Raw genomic sequence first — 12,817 nt, forward strand, 5'->3', positions numbered from 1 at the left:
GACTTTAGATCAAGAAATCCATATATAAGATTGTGCCAAAAAACTTGTAAGCACTTCATTTGTGACTGAGAAAAAGTTTAATTTTGAGCACATAAAACAGATTTACACAGCCTATCATGTTTACATCAACTGATTCTATACTTCCATGAGAACACTTCCATTGAAAACAATGAATCTTACTAATCTCGTGTACTTTTCTTCCTCAGACTGGGAAACTGTAAGAAACTACCTACAGCACTCAGGATACATTATCCTTTTCTATTTAGCCAGCAGCCCCTATTTTAGCACCACAACAGTCCTTGGGAATTTACTCTCACCATGAGAGGTGGAAAACAGGAACTCTTGTATTCATGGCAGAAAACTTAGTTCCCTTGTCCTATGAAAGCAGGGTTGAGTCAGCTGCACTAACATGCAACAGAAAGCCCATCAAATAGAAAGGCTCCTTTGAGGGCAGTGGAGAAGGAAATGAGTGAGGAAAGGGAAGCTACTCAGTTAGTCGATGTGGCTGTGGAGCTGAGCAACAAGGGACCTCTCGTGAGAGACTACAGAGAGGTGCATGGTGGCAGGCAGGGCCTGGTTGAACGTAAGCACCACCTACAGAGCTAGAATCATAAACAGTGATCCTGACACCTAGACTGAGTGACATACTGAACATTCTAGATGCTGCTTAACTTCTCTTAGAAAAAGCAAGTGCACTTCACTTAAGGAAAAGGTTTAAAAAGGGGGTGTGTGTAAAATTTTATAGTAGAAACAGCTGAACTAATGTTGCATTTTATCATAAAATCAGTCACCAGAGTACACAACATTGTCCTTATTTTGGAAATCAAAGTGACAGTCCTCTAATAGTTGAATAGAATTACCGTGTGGCCAGGCAATTTAATCCTGAGTACACCATAATGTAAAAACATATGCCTATAAAAATAAGATGTGGACAAATGTCCACAGTAGCAGTATTTATAACAGCCAAAATTGGAAATTATCACTCTTAAGTGTCTTAAATATGAATCATGAAGATATTTCCATAATGAAGGGAGGTAGGTGTGGTCATAAAGTGAAAAGGAGGGGCTGATGCATAGTTCTGAATTATGTGCAAAATATTAGATGGCTAAGTATTAAAAACACCCAAATTAAATCCTTAGCAATCAGAATGCTTGCTTCATTAGATTTTTCCAACTATAAATAATGTTAGACTAAGCTAATCTGTTCTTCTTCCTGAGATTACTAAGGTAAATAATTAATAATAAAGCCTCCTTATAAAGGCAAAAGAGAAAGAGAGAAAGAGAGAGAGAGAGAGAGAGAGAGAGAGAGAGAGAGAGAGAGAGAGAGAGAGAGAGAACAGAGAAGACTCTAGCTACTCTATTCTTCATGACAGAAGTTACTTTTAAAGTTTTACAATAGGAACAGGTCTTTTTTTTTTTAATGTATAATTTGAAACATCCATCAGTTAATGGATGGAAACAAATTGACACACTATAAAACAAGAGTGGTTTCAACATAAAAAGAAAGAAATCACTAATACACAGGAACCCACAAAGCCAGAATGTTGAACTGTGGTTTCTGGTGTGAGGAAGAAGGAGTGGCTGCCAGGTTAGACCTACTCTTGGGGGAGTGGGGTGTGTGTAGAATTAGGTAAGGATGATGGTTGCACAGCTTTACAAATATAGCAACATCCATAGAACCATATGCATCCAAAATGGTTATCTTTATGATATATACATTATGCTTTCTTATTTTTAAACACACCGCTAAAAGCATCATTCTTTATTGGTGTGTGCATGTGTGTGTGTGTGTGTGTGTGTGTGTGTAGGAAGGTTATAAATAGGTATTGCTTCATTTATGTACCTAAATATATATGCTGAGAATAAATTAAATGATAATTTCATTATTAGAAAGAAATCTGTACCTCTATCAAAGAATGGAGAAATGTTTAGATTTACAACATTTATTCAAACATAATTCATTTCCTTTGTGCCATTCCCCTTATTATCTGGTGAAATGTAAATCCGTGTTGACTGAGAACTTGCATATTGATGAAGTTACGTATAGCATTTTAGACACTGACTGTTGGGTTTTGATGTCCTGGTTATAAACTAGTCAGTCTCTAAGGATAGCTGATAAAATTTATACCAATTCATTCTCTTCATGCTCCTCATACTCCAGATCAGTCTATTTGCCCATATGTCAGGTACCAGACATAGTTATAGCCTTATGGCACAGAACCCAAATTAGCACATCATGACAGTCTAGGGGACCAAGCTAGCTCCACCCCTCTTGCCATGTAGAATTTGTGCCTGCAGCTCCAATGTGCTGGTACCCAGTTCCCAAGTGAAAGCCATTGGTGGCTTGATTGTCAGCTCTCTTTATCGCTCATTTATAAGCAACCCTGCATCAGGGCATTAGAATAATCCTGTAAAAGTCTAATGCCATTGGGGAAGAGAAAACACATTCAAGATATTAAAAAAAAAAAAAAAAAGTAAAGAGTCACCATAGAGTAGTCTTTCCTCACAAATAATGGGAAAGAGGAACTGGGGCAGGCTGGAGAGATGGCTCAGCCTTCAAAGGCTAAGCTCACAACCGAATCTATAAAGTAACTGAGGAAATGGCAGGAAATACTTCTTCTGAAACAACTTAAAATTAACCCAAGGGAAAAGTCAGCCATTTATGTAACGAGCTAGGACACTGGGAAATGGCAGGCCCCCAGTGTGGCTGGAATGGGGCAATGGAGGGAACAACATTGACTGTGATGACAGGATTCAGATGAAGATTATACACAACATGGCTATGGGGTTTAAAAGAGAACTGTCACCCTGAGTACATGTACCTGAGCATCTGGCCCCCAGTCGGTGGTGCTGTCTGGGAGATTATCAAATCTTAGAGGTAGAACATTGCTGAAGGATCTACATCACTGGAAGTGAACTTTAGAGGTTATAGCCTTGGCCCACTTCCTGTTCTACCTCTCTCTCTGCTTCCTGTTCTTCCCACCATGGAGTCCTGACATGATGGGCTCTAACCCTCTGGAACTATAAGTCAAAATTAATTCTTCCTTCTTTAGTTTCTTTGGTCAGTTTATTTTTTCAGAGCAACAAAAAAATGGGAATGGAAAAATCCTTTAAATATTTGTAACTTGGTGACGAGTAAAATGTGTGTGTGTGTGTGTGTGTGNNGAGAGAGAGAGAGNGNGAGAGAGAGAGAGAGAGAGAGAGAGAGAGAGAGAGAGAGAGAGAGAGAGAGAAAGCGCATAGGTGCTTACTCTCCAGGATAGATGAGCATGTGTATGTACTGGAAATAGGAAGCTTAGTTTAAATCTCTAATTGCCAGGCTGTCTTAGAACAGCATTAATTTATGTAATTTAAAATCTCTGAAAATGAAGGTATTACTGTTGTGCATAGTCACTACTTACAAGGTCAGAGGAGAGCCTGTACTGTTCTTACATCTCTGTTTGTGAGTTGACATGAAGAAGGAATGATGTCTGACAAACAATAACAGAAACAGTAATGTGTGTGCATGTACATGTGCCCCCCTCTCCATACACGCAGAAAAAGGAGAAAAGGAGATGATACTTCTTTAGTTTTTTTTTTTTTTTTTTCGAGGCAAGGAGGGCTATGGGAGGGAGGTTTCAAGACAGGGTTTCTCTGTGTAGCCCTGGCTGTCCTGGGACTCACTCTGTGGACCAGGCTGGCTTTGAACTCAGAGATCCACCTGCTTTTGCTGGCATGAAAGTTGTGTACAACCACCACCCAGCTAAGACACTTGTTAATGATACTAAAAATTGTCACTGTCATCAGAACCACTTTATGATATAAACATTCTAAAATGGAAAAAAAAAATCCTCAAATCTACATCATCCTTCGTCTAAGAATATAGCATCTTTTATGTGAGAAAACTGATGTGAGCCTCATTTAAAATATTGCAATATTTAATGGTTATTGAGGACTGCACAGGTAAGTGCGTCAATTTCAACAATGAAGGTTCAAGGTGAAACAGCTTAATAGCATATTTATAGTAAACCATGTATATTTCTACTTTATGTATTATTTTGCTCTTTGCTCTGTCACCCACTCCCTTCTCAGGAAAGTAAGTACAACTAGCCGCCTTCACTTCTTAACACTTAGTTTGGGTTGGGAGCTCAGCAAGGAAGTAAGACAGTGATGAGTGGTGACAGCCAGGAGCTGAAGTTAATGACCATCAGAGTGAAAATACTGTCCACAGTGTGGGCATATTCAAACCCCTCAAGACAGTTTACCTTACAATATCGCAAAGCTTCCATTAGTGTTAAGAATCCTACAGCTGCTTGTTCATGGATACCGAGAAGTTCTGCAAAAAAATAAACAAAACCAAATTTAACACTGCATTAGTATACGTAAGCCTGAGTCATGTGTGTGCATATATATATATATATATATATATATATATATATATATATATATATATATATATATATATATATATACATATATGTGCATAAATATATTTATATTCAAACCATGACAAAATGTTTTCTTTCACCTAAAACTATCTTTAAACCTCTGCACGTATTTACTAAGATGTCAAATCAATGAGAGTATGTGCCTGGTCCTATTGCGCCTTGTTATGCTGTGTTTGGTTGATGTGTCTGAGAGGCCTGCTCTTTTCTAAGGGAAAGTGGATGGGGGGGCGTGGATCTGATGGAGAGGGGAGTTGGAGGGAAGAGATTGAAGGGGTAGGGAGGAGAGGAAACTATGGTTGGGATGTAGTAAATAAAACAATAAAAAATTAAATTATATCAAATAATCATGTTATCACTATTTATTATAAAATGATACCAGGTAGTTTTGTACTGGGTAAATGTAATGGTTTAAATGTAGATTAAAATTATTTATAAAACTGTTTAATGTTAACTTTTTAGTTAAAAAAAAAAATCACTCGGTAACCCAAAGACACACACACACACACACACACACACACACACACATACATATATATGAATAGGGCATGGATATATATATATATATATATATATATATATATATATATCCACATATGTCTATACACACACACATATATATCTACATACACACATATGGATATACATCCATACCACACACACACACACACACACACACACACATTTTCATAAAAAGAGGTAACTTAACTGGCCCTGATTTTCTGAAAACAATAAAAGAGCTTGTTAAGTCATAAGTATTAGTATTATCATGGGATAATGGTGGCCATAACTAAACAGCACTTAAAACATAATTTTTCCTTCTCTTTCTATCTTTCTTCTTCCTTCCTTTTCCTCTCTCTTCCTTCCTTTTTTTTTTGTTTGTTTGTTTTTGTATTTTTGTTTGTTGTTTTTCAGCCCAGGGTTTTTTTGTGTAGTCCTGGCTGTTCTCAAACTTGCTCTGTAGAACAGTCTGACCTCAAACTCAGAGATCCATCTGTCTCTTTCTTCCCAAGTGCTGGGACTAAAGGTGTACAACACCACTGTCTGGCAAAACCTGGACATTTCAAGCTACTCCTCTCTATTCTAAGTGAAAGCAGGCAGTGTGCTTAAGGCTGTGAAACAGTGATGACTAAGACATAGTCTCTGCCTTATAAAGACCTTACTAAGGGTAAAGAGAAATGATACAAGCTCTCTACATATGTACACACACACACACTCACACAGAGTACAGTGTGGCAGAACATGTTTCCATGTCAGGGCAGTCTTAGAAGAATGGCAACATCTGAATTTAATCTGATGGTATATGTAGAAAATTCTAAGACCAGAAAAGACAAGAAGAAAAATTTAAACCCAAAGATAAGAAAGAATGAAAATTAACATACTCAGTAAGGAATGAAAATCTGCCCGAGATTCCTGGTTTTTCAATATGGGGTCTTACAGTGTTGCACAGGACAGCCCCAAACCCTTGGCTTCAAGGGTCCTTCCACCTTAGGCTCCTCTGTCCCTGGAACTACAGGTGTGTGACACCACACTCAGTTCCTTAAACATATAAACATGGCAAACACGATAAACAGTGATTAACTGAAAGGAAGAATTCAAGACACATATTCTGGGTTTGTGTGAAGACTGAGCATGCCTTTACTTTTATACAAACTGGGATTGAGCTACTTTGGGGCTTCTAGCTGGAGATAAGCAACTGGCAGTAGAGCTCAGAAGCAGAGGCTGGGCAAGCCGGGTGAACACTAATGGGTCACCAGCAGAAGGCTAACCTCATTGATGTAAGGTCAAGGAAGTAGTAAACCACGACAGCCGACGCACAGAAGGTTCTGATACAGACACTACTCACACACAGGTGAACCTGGGCTGGCAGAAAGGCTTTTCATATACGGACACTTAAAGCCAATGTACAGTAAGTAGGACCATAAGCATAGATTAAAAAGCTTTTCTCAAGTACAATTTCAAATATGAAAAACATTACTATCACAAGTATATCTACTATCTACAAGTAAAACCTCTTTGGAATTGTCTATAAACTTTAGTAGTATTAATAGTATAAAATAAAACATTTTAGTCTTTGGGTTGCAGCAACCATGGTTTAGAAGTACAGCAAATTGCAGATAGGGTAGAAATGATATTCTATGGTTAGCAAACAGCCTGTTTCCTTTCTTCCAAAATGTGAGCAGTAGCAAATCTTCCTGTTTAAAGAAAAACACATGTTGAGAACTAGGTTCTACAGTTTTATTTCTAAAATCAATTACTACCACCTAGTGTTACAACTAGATACTACATCATGTATTTCCATGGGTTTAGTCAAATGTCTACAATGGTTCGTTTAAAATATTATGCTACTAAATACAGAAAATTAGACCTCCATCTATCTTAGTGATGAAGTATTCAGATCTGGTCAAGGATCACATGCTCAGGTATCTGGTTTAGATATTACTTTTACTATGAGCTGCCTCAGAATACTATGTAGCTGAAGATGGCCCTTGAACTCCTGATCTTCCACTTCTTCCACATGGAGAATACTACTATGACTAGCATTGGATGATAATATTTCAAAATGCATTAGTCTCATACCCTCAAACAGAATATAAACTTAATATTATTATCATCTTAGATTAAGCACATCAGTAAAACTAATAATTTTTATACCAAGTTGTGAAACAATATTTTCATACCATTCACAGAACTTACTTACATTGGATTTTCTTTAAAAGTCTCAAAGAGTCTTTACCTTTTGCTTACAAGAAATTGGCAATTTTATGACTATCTTGCCATTGCCTATATTATCTCATAATAGAGAGCTGAGGAATTTCCAAATCTCCAATTGAATTTTCAAACTGCTATTTAGTTTGATGGCAAAGAAATAAAACTATTTTTTGACCAAAAGGTAATATACAATTTTATCTATAATTCAAAATGAACGTTGTATATATACTATACAACATGACCTGAAATATTTATCTTTTTCAAAAAACCAGGAGAAAAAAAAGAGAAAGAAATATCATCTAAACCAGATATCTGAGCATGTGAATCTTGATCGGATCTGAATACTTCATCACCAAGATAGATGGAGCCTAATTTCCTGAATTTAGTAGCATGGTATTTTAAATGGATCACTGTAGACATTTGAAAAATTTTTGCCTCATATACATACTTTAAGACGACAATACTTAAAGTCTATTCTTGGTAATTTTCAAGTAGAGACTAGTCATCACCTACAGTCAGCATGTTTTACAATAGACTTCTTAAACTTGTTACATTTTACTGAAATTTTCCTCCAAGGCCACACCAACTTCAGCAAGGCCACAGCCCCTAACCCTTCTACTCCCTCTCAAACAGTTCACCAGCTGGTAGCTAAAAAGCTAATATATGAGCCTGAGGGGCCATTCCATTTAAACTATCACATAAGCCAACCTGATTCGGACTGTTCCTTAGTTAACCGAAGTTGTCTCTTCCTAGGTGAGTCTAGGTTGTGCCAAGCTGACAGTAAAAACTAACCAGCATATAATTTACATTTATATTCTGAATGTTCTTTGAAATATACAATCCTATTCAAGTTAAACATACATGCACACTTACACTACAGAATGACTGATTATCTCAAATGTGGATTTAACTAGGATATTAACTTTACCTAACAATCTGGTTCTAGCTAACATGTTGTAGAAGTAGTACAATTTCAGGACACCAGCATTTCTGATCTATTAATTCTGATAAATCATAATTTAAAATGATATTACTTAATTGTAGACATGATCATATTCCTTAGAGTTTACATTTCCATATTTTCCATTTATCTTTAAGTTAATGACCATCAACTATTGCTTACAATGAATCATCAAATAAATGTATAAAAATGATGAATGGATAAGACATAAGAAAGTATAACATTTGAAGAAAATACTAGAAAGTATTAGTTTTATCTGGGGGGGTGTGATATGGGGGAAAAGCAACCAAATCCTAACTGACAAAGAAAGTTCAAATGATTGAATATTACAGAAGTGAAACCCTTGGGAAGAAAAGATATCACTAAACAAAATTTACTTAAGAAAAGGTTCGGAGAGACGCCCTGAACTGTAAAGAACTAAAGGACTTCCCGAGCCTCGGAAATTGTGGCAAGCAAGCCCTCCCCCTACAACAGCAGATGATGAGCAGAGGCAATTCCCAGAGGACAGCACAGCTGCAAGCTTACACATGAACAAAAGGACTGAGCTCAGGTTCATTAGGAAGCAGAACAAATGTCAATTAGGATGTGTAATCACTTGTCAAAAGCTGACTAAATTTTAAAGATGGACAGTATCCAGTTATCAACCAGGATACAGAAAAAACAGAAGTCTACAGTCAGAAAGATGTATTGATATTGTAGAGACCAAGTTGCCATGAATTTTTAAACAGATAATCCTAAAAACAGAAAATATTCTGAGTTAATGTATTATCCAGGATTTCAATTTCTAGGTATATAGAAAAGAGAGATTAAAAACACATGCTCTCACAAAAACTCGCACGTAGGTGTCCTTGACAGCATTACTCCTAACAGTCAGGTAGCTATTTCAAATGTCCAGCAATTGATGATGGATAAAGATGTATGGCTCATCACACCCTGCAATATCACTTGCTCATCAATATAAGGAAAGCACTGGTATAGGAAAATAATGTTCAAAGTGAGGGAAATTTGATACAAACACCAGGTACCATATAATTCTATTTATATGATTTGTTGGCATGGAGTGGATGGAAGTATGGGAAGCTGGTGAGACCAGGATTTCTTTATAAAGTTAGAAAGGTATTTAAGTTTTGATTTACTCTACATTTCAACTGAGTGGCATACATAGTATATAGAAGAGATTTCAATAAAATTATTACTAAGAAAAAGTTCCTTAAAACACATCTACTTTAGCAAGTCAATCATGCAGGAACATTGACTAGGCCTGCCTCACACAGTGTTTCTTACAGGTTTGTCTGATAGTAGTCAAACTGGAAACCACCCACATGCTCACCAGGGTAAAATGCTCAGAGCAAAAGATACACATGATGGTTCAAACACCAAGCAACCTTAGTAAATAAAGGTGGAGAAATGCCTTTGCCCATCCTCCACTAAACATTCCCAGGTCACACCTAAAATCCACATTCTCCTCCACTGCCAGGAGTGATTGTTGTTAGGTAAATAAAACAAAACAGACACACATATGGCAACAAACAACCCCCAAATCTAAGAGCCTTACAAGTGGGATCTGTTCCAGGCCCATCCCACTGCCCTCTTCTCATGGAAACTCATAGAAGCTTTGCTCCTTAGAGCAGCAAGACTCACATCTCTCCTCCTCTTTACTTCTGCACATTTACTACACTCACTTAGAACACCAGTAAACTTCCATGAGTGTCCTCGGTTGAATGAAACCTGTTGCTTTTTCTCCCTTGTATATCATTTCTTCAATGGAACGTCTACTGCCAAGGCTACTTCACGCTCATGTTCCTGTTTCCTGTTGCTCCTATAAAACTGTCTCCTTTCCCCTGTCTTCAATGCTAGGCTGTCTAGCACTGAAATATAGTACACAATGGCAGCATATTGGAAGGATCAAGCATATTGTTAAAATATACACACCCTTTAGGGCTTTCTCGTGTGTTGTGTGTTATCGCAGTACTCAATGCAGTTTCAAATCCTGCTAATTATCCTCACTTCACCCTCACCTCTAAAACAAAAAGTCCTACAAGTTCTACCTCCTGTAGACTCTACCACAGAAGATGTTCTATACAGAACAAGCAGAGGCTTTACCATGGCCAGAAATCCTGGTAGTTTACTTTCTGATATTTCACTTTGGGCAAATTAATAATCATCCAAGTCTTAGTTTCTTAACTATATCCAAAGTATATTCCTTATAGGAAGGAAATAAATAGGCCGTTGTCTTTTCCCTCCTGTGCCACTGTCTGTCACTTTCATGTACCTCTCTCCTTGTCTATGCTATGTGCCACAGCTTACAAATTATGATTCCTCTCTAGTACGGCTACACTGAGGACAGCATCCTTCCTCCCGTTAGATCTTACTGTGCTATTTCTCAGTTCAGTACTTACAGAGGTACAGCACTGGGCAGGCTGCATGTTTCCATCCAAGCCCATGCTGCCACATTCCCTTACCAGTGCTCATCACAAATGTACTGCTTTTCAAACTGGGCTGCACACACAGCAGACCTACAAGTCTTAAGGCCGTGTGTTCCAATACCTAAAAATTCTACCCTTAACTGTTCTCAGCTGGAGTCTGAATATTCATGATTTCAAGGTCTCAAAATAATGTACAGTACTCTGTTCCATCTGTCTGTCTCCCTGTCTAAACATAATGTGTATGTTTCCCCCAAAGCCCTCTTGCGCATACTATGTCCACATTAAAATTCCTGTCTATTTATGCCAATATAAACACTGCGGAGAAAGGTTCCTTCTTCCTCGCATGTCTATGGTTATTTCAACGCATCTCATCTCAGCACGTATCAAATTATCTATGTGCATTTGACAGAGAACTGAGCTCTTCCTATGAGCCCTTGCAGATATTACAGATCTCTTAGTATTTACAATAACCATTTGAAGAAGGCATTACTTCCAAATAAAAGGAAATTAGGCAAGAGAAGTAACTTGCCTCATTGTTTGAAAACTACTATATAACTTGTCATTTATGTTCCACACTTCCTACCACCTTGTATAAACCAAAAATATACACAGCAAATGCTGAAAAATATGTACGGATTTTATTTTTTGCTTAAACATCCGGACACAGAATTAAGTTCAAGTCAACATTCCAAACAACTGAAGGGAAATTTTAAATACACTCGGGCAATTCCTGAAGAAAACTATATCTTCTAGTCATTATTTAGTTTCAATCTCTAAATTGTACTTTAAATTATCCATAGTAAAATGACAGTCTTTGCCTTGAATGGCAGTACTTCAAGAATCAGAAATGAATTAATTTGCATATACCAGGAACCAAGGCTTATATAAGTGGTGAACAAATTCTGTAACTGTGGTAAGACCCTCAAAATGGCAAGAGCCTATGCACCTGGGAGGCAGGAGTGCAGGCCATCTGGGTTTTATAATAAGATAACCTGAGAGAGACTGTAGGGAACACAGGGCACTGGACCAAGCTAACTTAGTAATGAATAAAAGACTTAACAGTTGTGGGCATAGCAGGAGCAGGAAGCAGCAGTGTTAGAGCCCAGGTGGGACAGTGGACTTAAGCTGCAGCTTCTTCTCTAGTTCTCCTGATCACAGCAGATTTCTCTGAGACCAGCAGCTTTGGGAGGAGGGAGAAGGTGAGCAGGGCAAAATCAAAGACACCCTACATTATATAAGAGACTAGCACTTTAGCCAGTCCTCACTGGCTTTTACATCTACATCAGAATGTAAAGCCCTTAGGAAGTGCTGGACACAGAGAGCAGAACAAGACAGAGCACTCTGGGGACTTCTGTATCTATGCAGTCAGCAAAGCCAGGTTCTTACTAAGTCAACCACACTGCACTCTACTGTAGGAAGTCAGGCTTTAATTTCCAAACAGCACAGTGAAATGTTGTACACTGTTCGGTAAATTCTGGAGTTCTGTAATTTTAACTCAAAATTTTCCTAACATTGGATTCTTTCTGTGAATTAGCTATACAAATTTCTAAAATTTGAGGAAAATTAGATTAAAAGTTGAGAATCATTCATTTGGGAATGAAAAGTATTAGTAACATTTTCCTCAAACAAAATATATTCACTGTTGTTTGGTAACAATGCTGTCAAACATCAAATCAAAGGGTAAACAGTATACATTTGCCTATGAACACAAACTATGAAAGTTCATATTGCATGATAGACATTTTAGTAAGAGGCTTATTGCACTTACTCCACAAAAGGTGAATGACTAAACAAATGAGTTTAGATTGCCCAGTAACAAATGCAGGGGATTTACTTCATAGCCGTACAGCAGCTGTTTGAGCCAATGTCCTAGCCAGCGTGCTTCCCTTGATATCTGTGACAAGGTACCAGACACAGTAATGCTGACTGAGGGTGCCCAGCATGTAACGAGTAGATTAAACGTAATAATAAAAGCAAGGATCTTGTCAGAACAAGGAATTCACGGACTTTATCATTTCCCATGACTTCCAGCACTGCATGCAGTACTGCCTCTGGATAAGAACCCGTATGTTACACCCACTGAGAGGTAGATTACCATCTCTAAAGTTAGCTTCACAATCCCAGCAACAAACCAGACAAAACCAAAACCTTGAGGATCAAGCCTGACTAAAGCTCATAGTTTTGAAACCCAAGATGGCTTCCAAAACCCTGCACTTAGTATTATGGCATCTTAGAAACCATAAAGGGTTCTTGTAATAGAAAGCACTTACCTTAGCATCCATATAATGTAGAGCC

The 12,817-nt window shown here is 37.7% G+C and overlaps 1 protein-coding gene across 7 annotated transcripts in view; it reads right to left on the bottom strand.

The window, feature by feature from the left end:
* Positions 1–12,817, bottom strand: part of Mindy3 (MINDY lysine 48 deubiquitinase 3) — an 80,091-nt gene that overhangs the window by 44,299 nt on the left and 22,975 nt on the right. For all 7 annotated transcript variants that reach the window (XR_003843450.1, XM_021192593.2, XM_029536287.1 and 4 more), the window contains one exon: positions 4,244–4,314. Coding sequence is in view for 6 of the 7 variants with exons in the window: in XM_021192593.2 (XP_021048252.1) it covers positions 4,244–4,314 (71 nt within the window). In the remaining variant the exon portion in view is untranslated. The remainder of the gene's footprint in view (positions 1–4,243; positions 4,315–12,817) is intronic.

This window comes from Mus pahari, chromosome 3 (assembly GCF_900095145.1).
Source record: "Mus pahari chromosome 3, PAHARI_EIJ_v1.1, whole genome shotgun sequence".
NCBI lineage: Eukaryota > Metazoa > Chordata > Mammalia > Rodentia > Muridae > Mus > Mus pahari.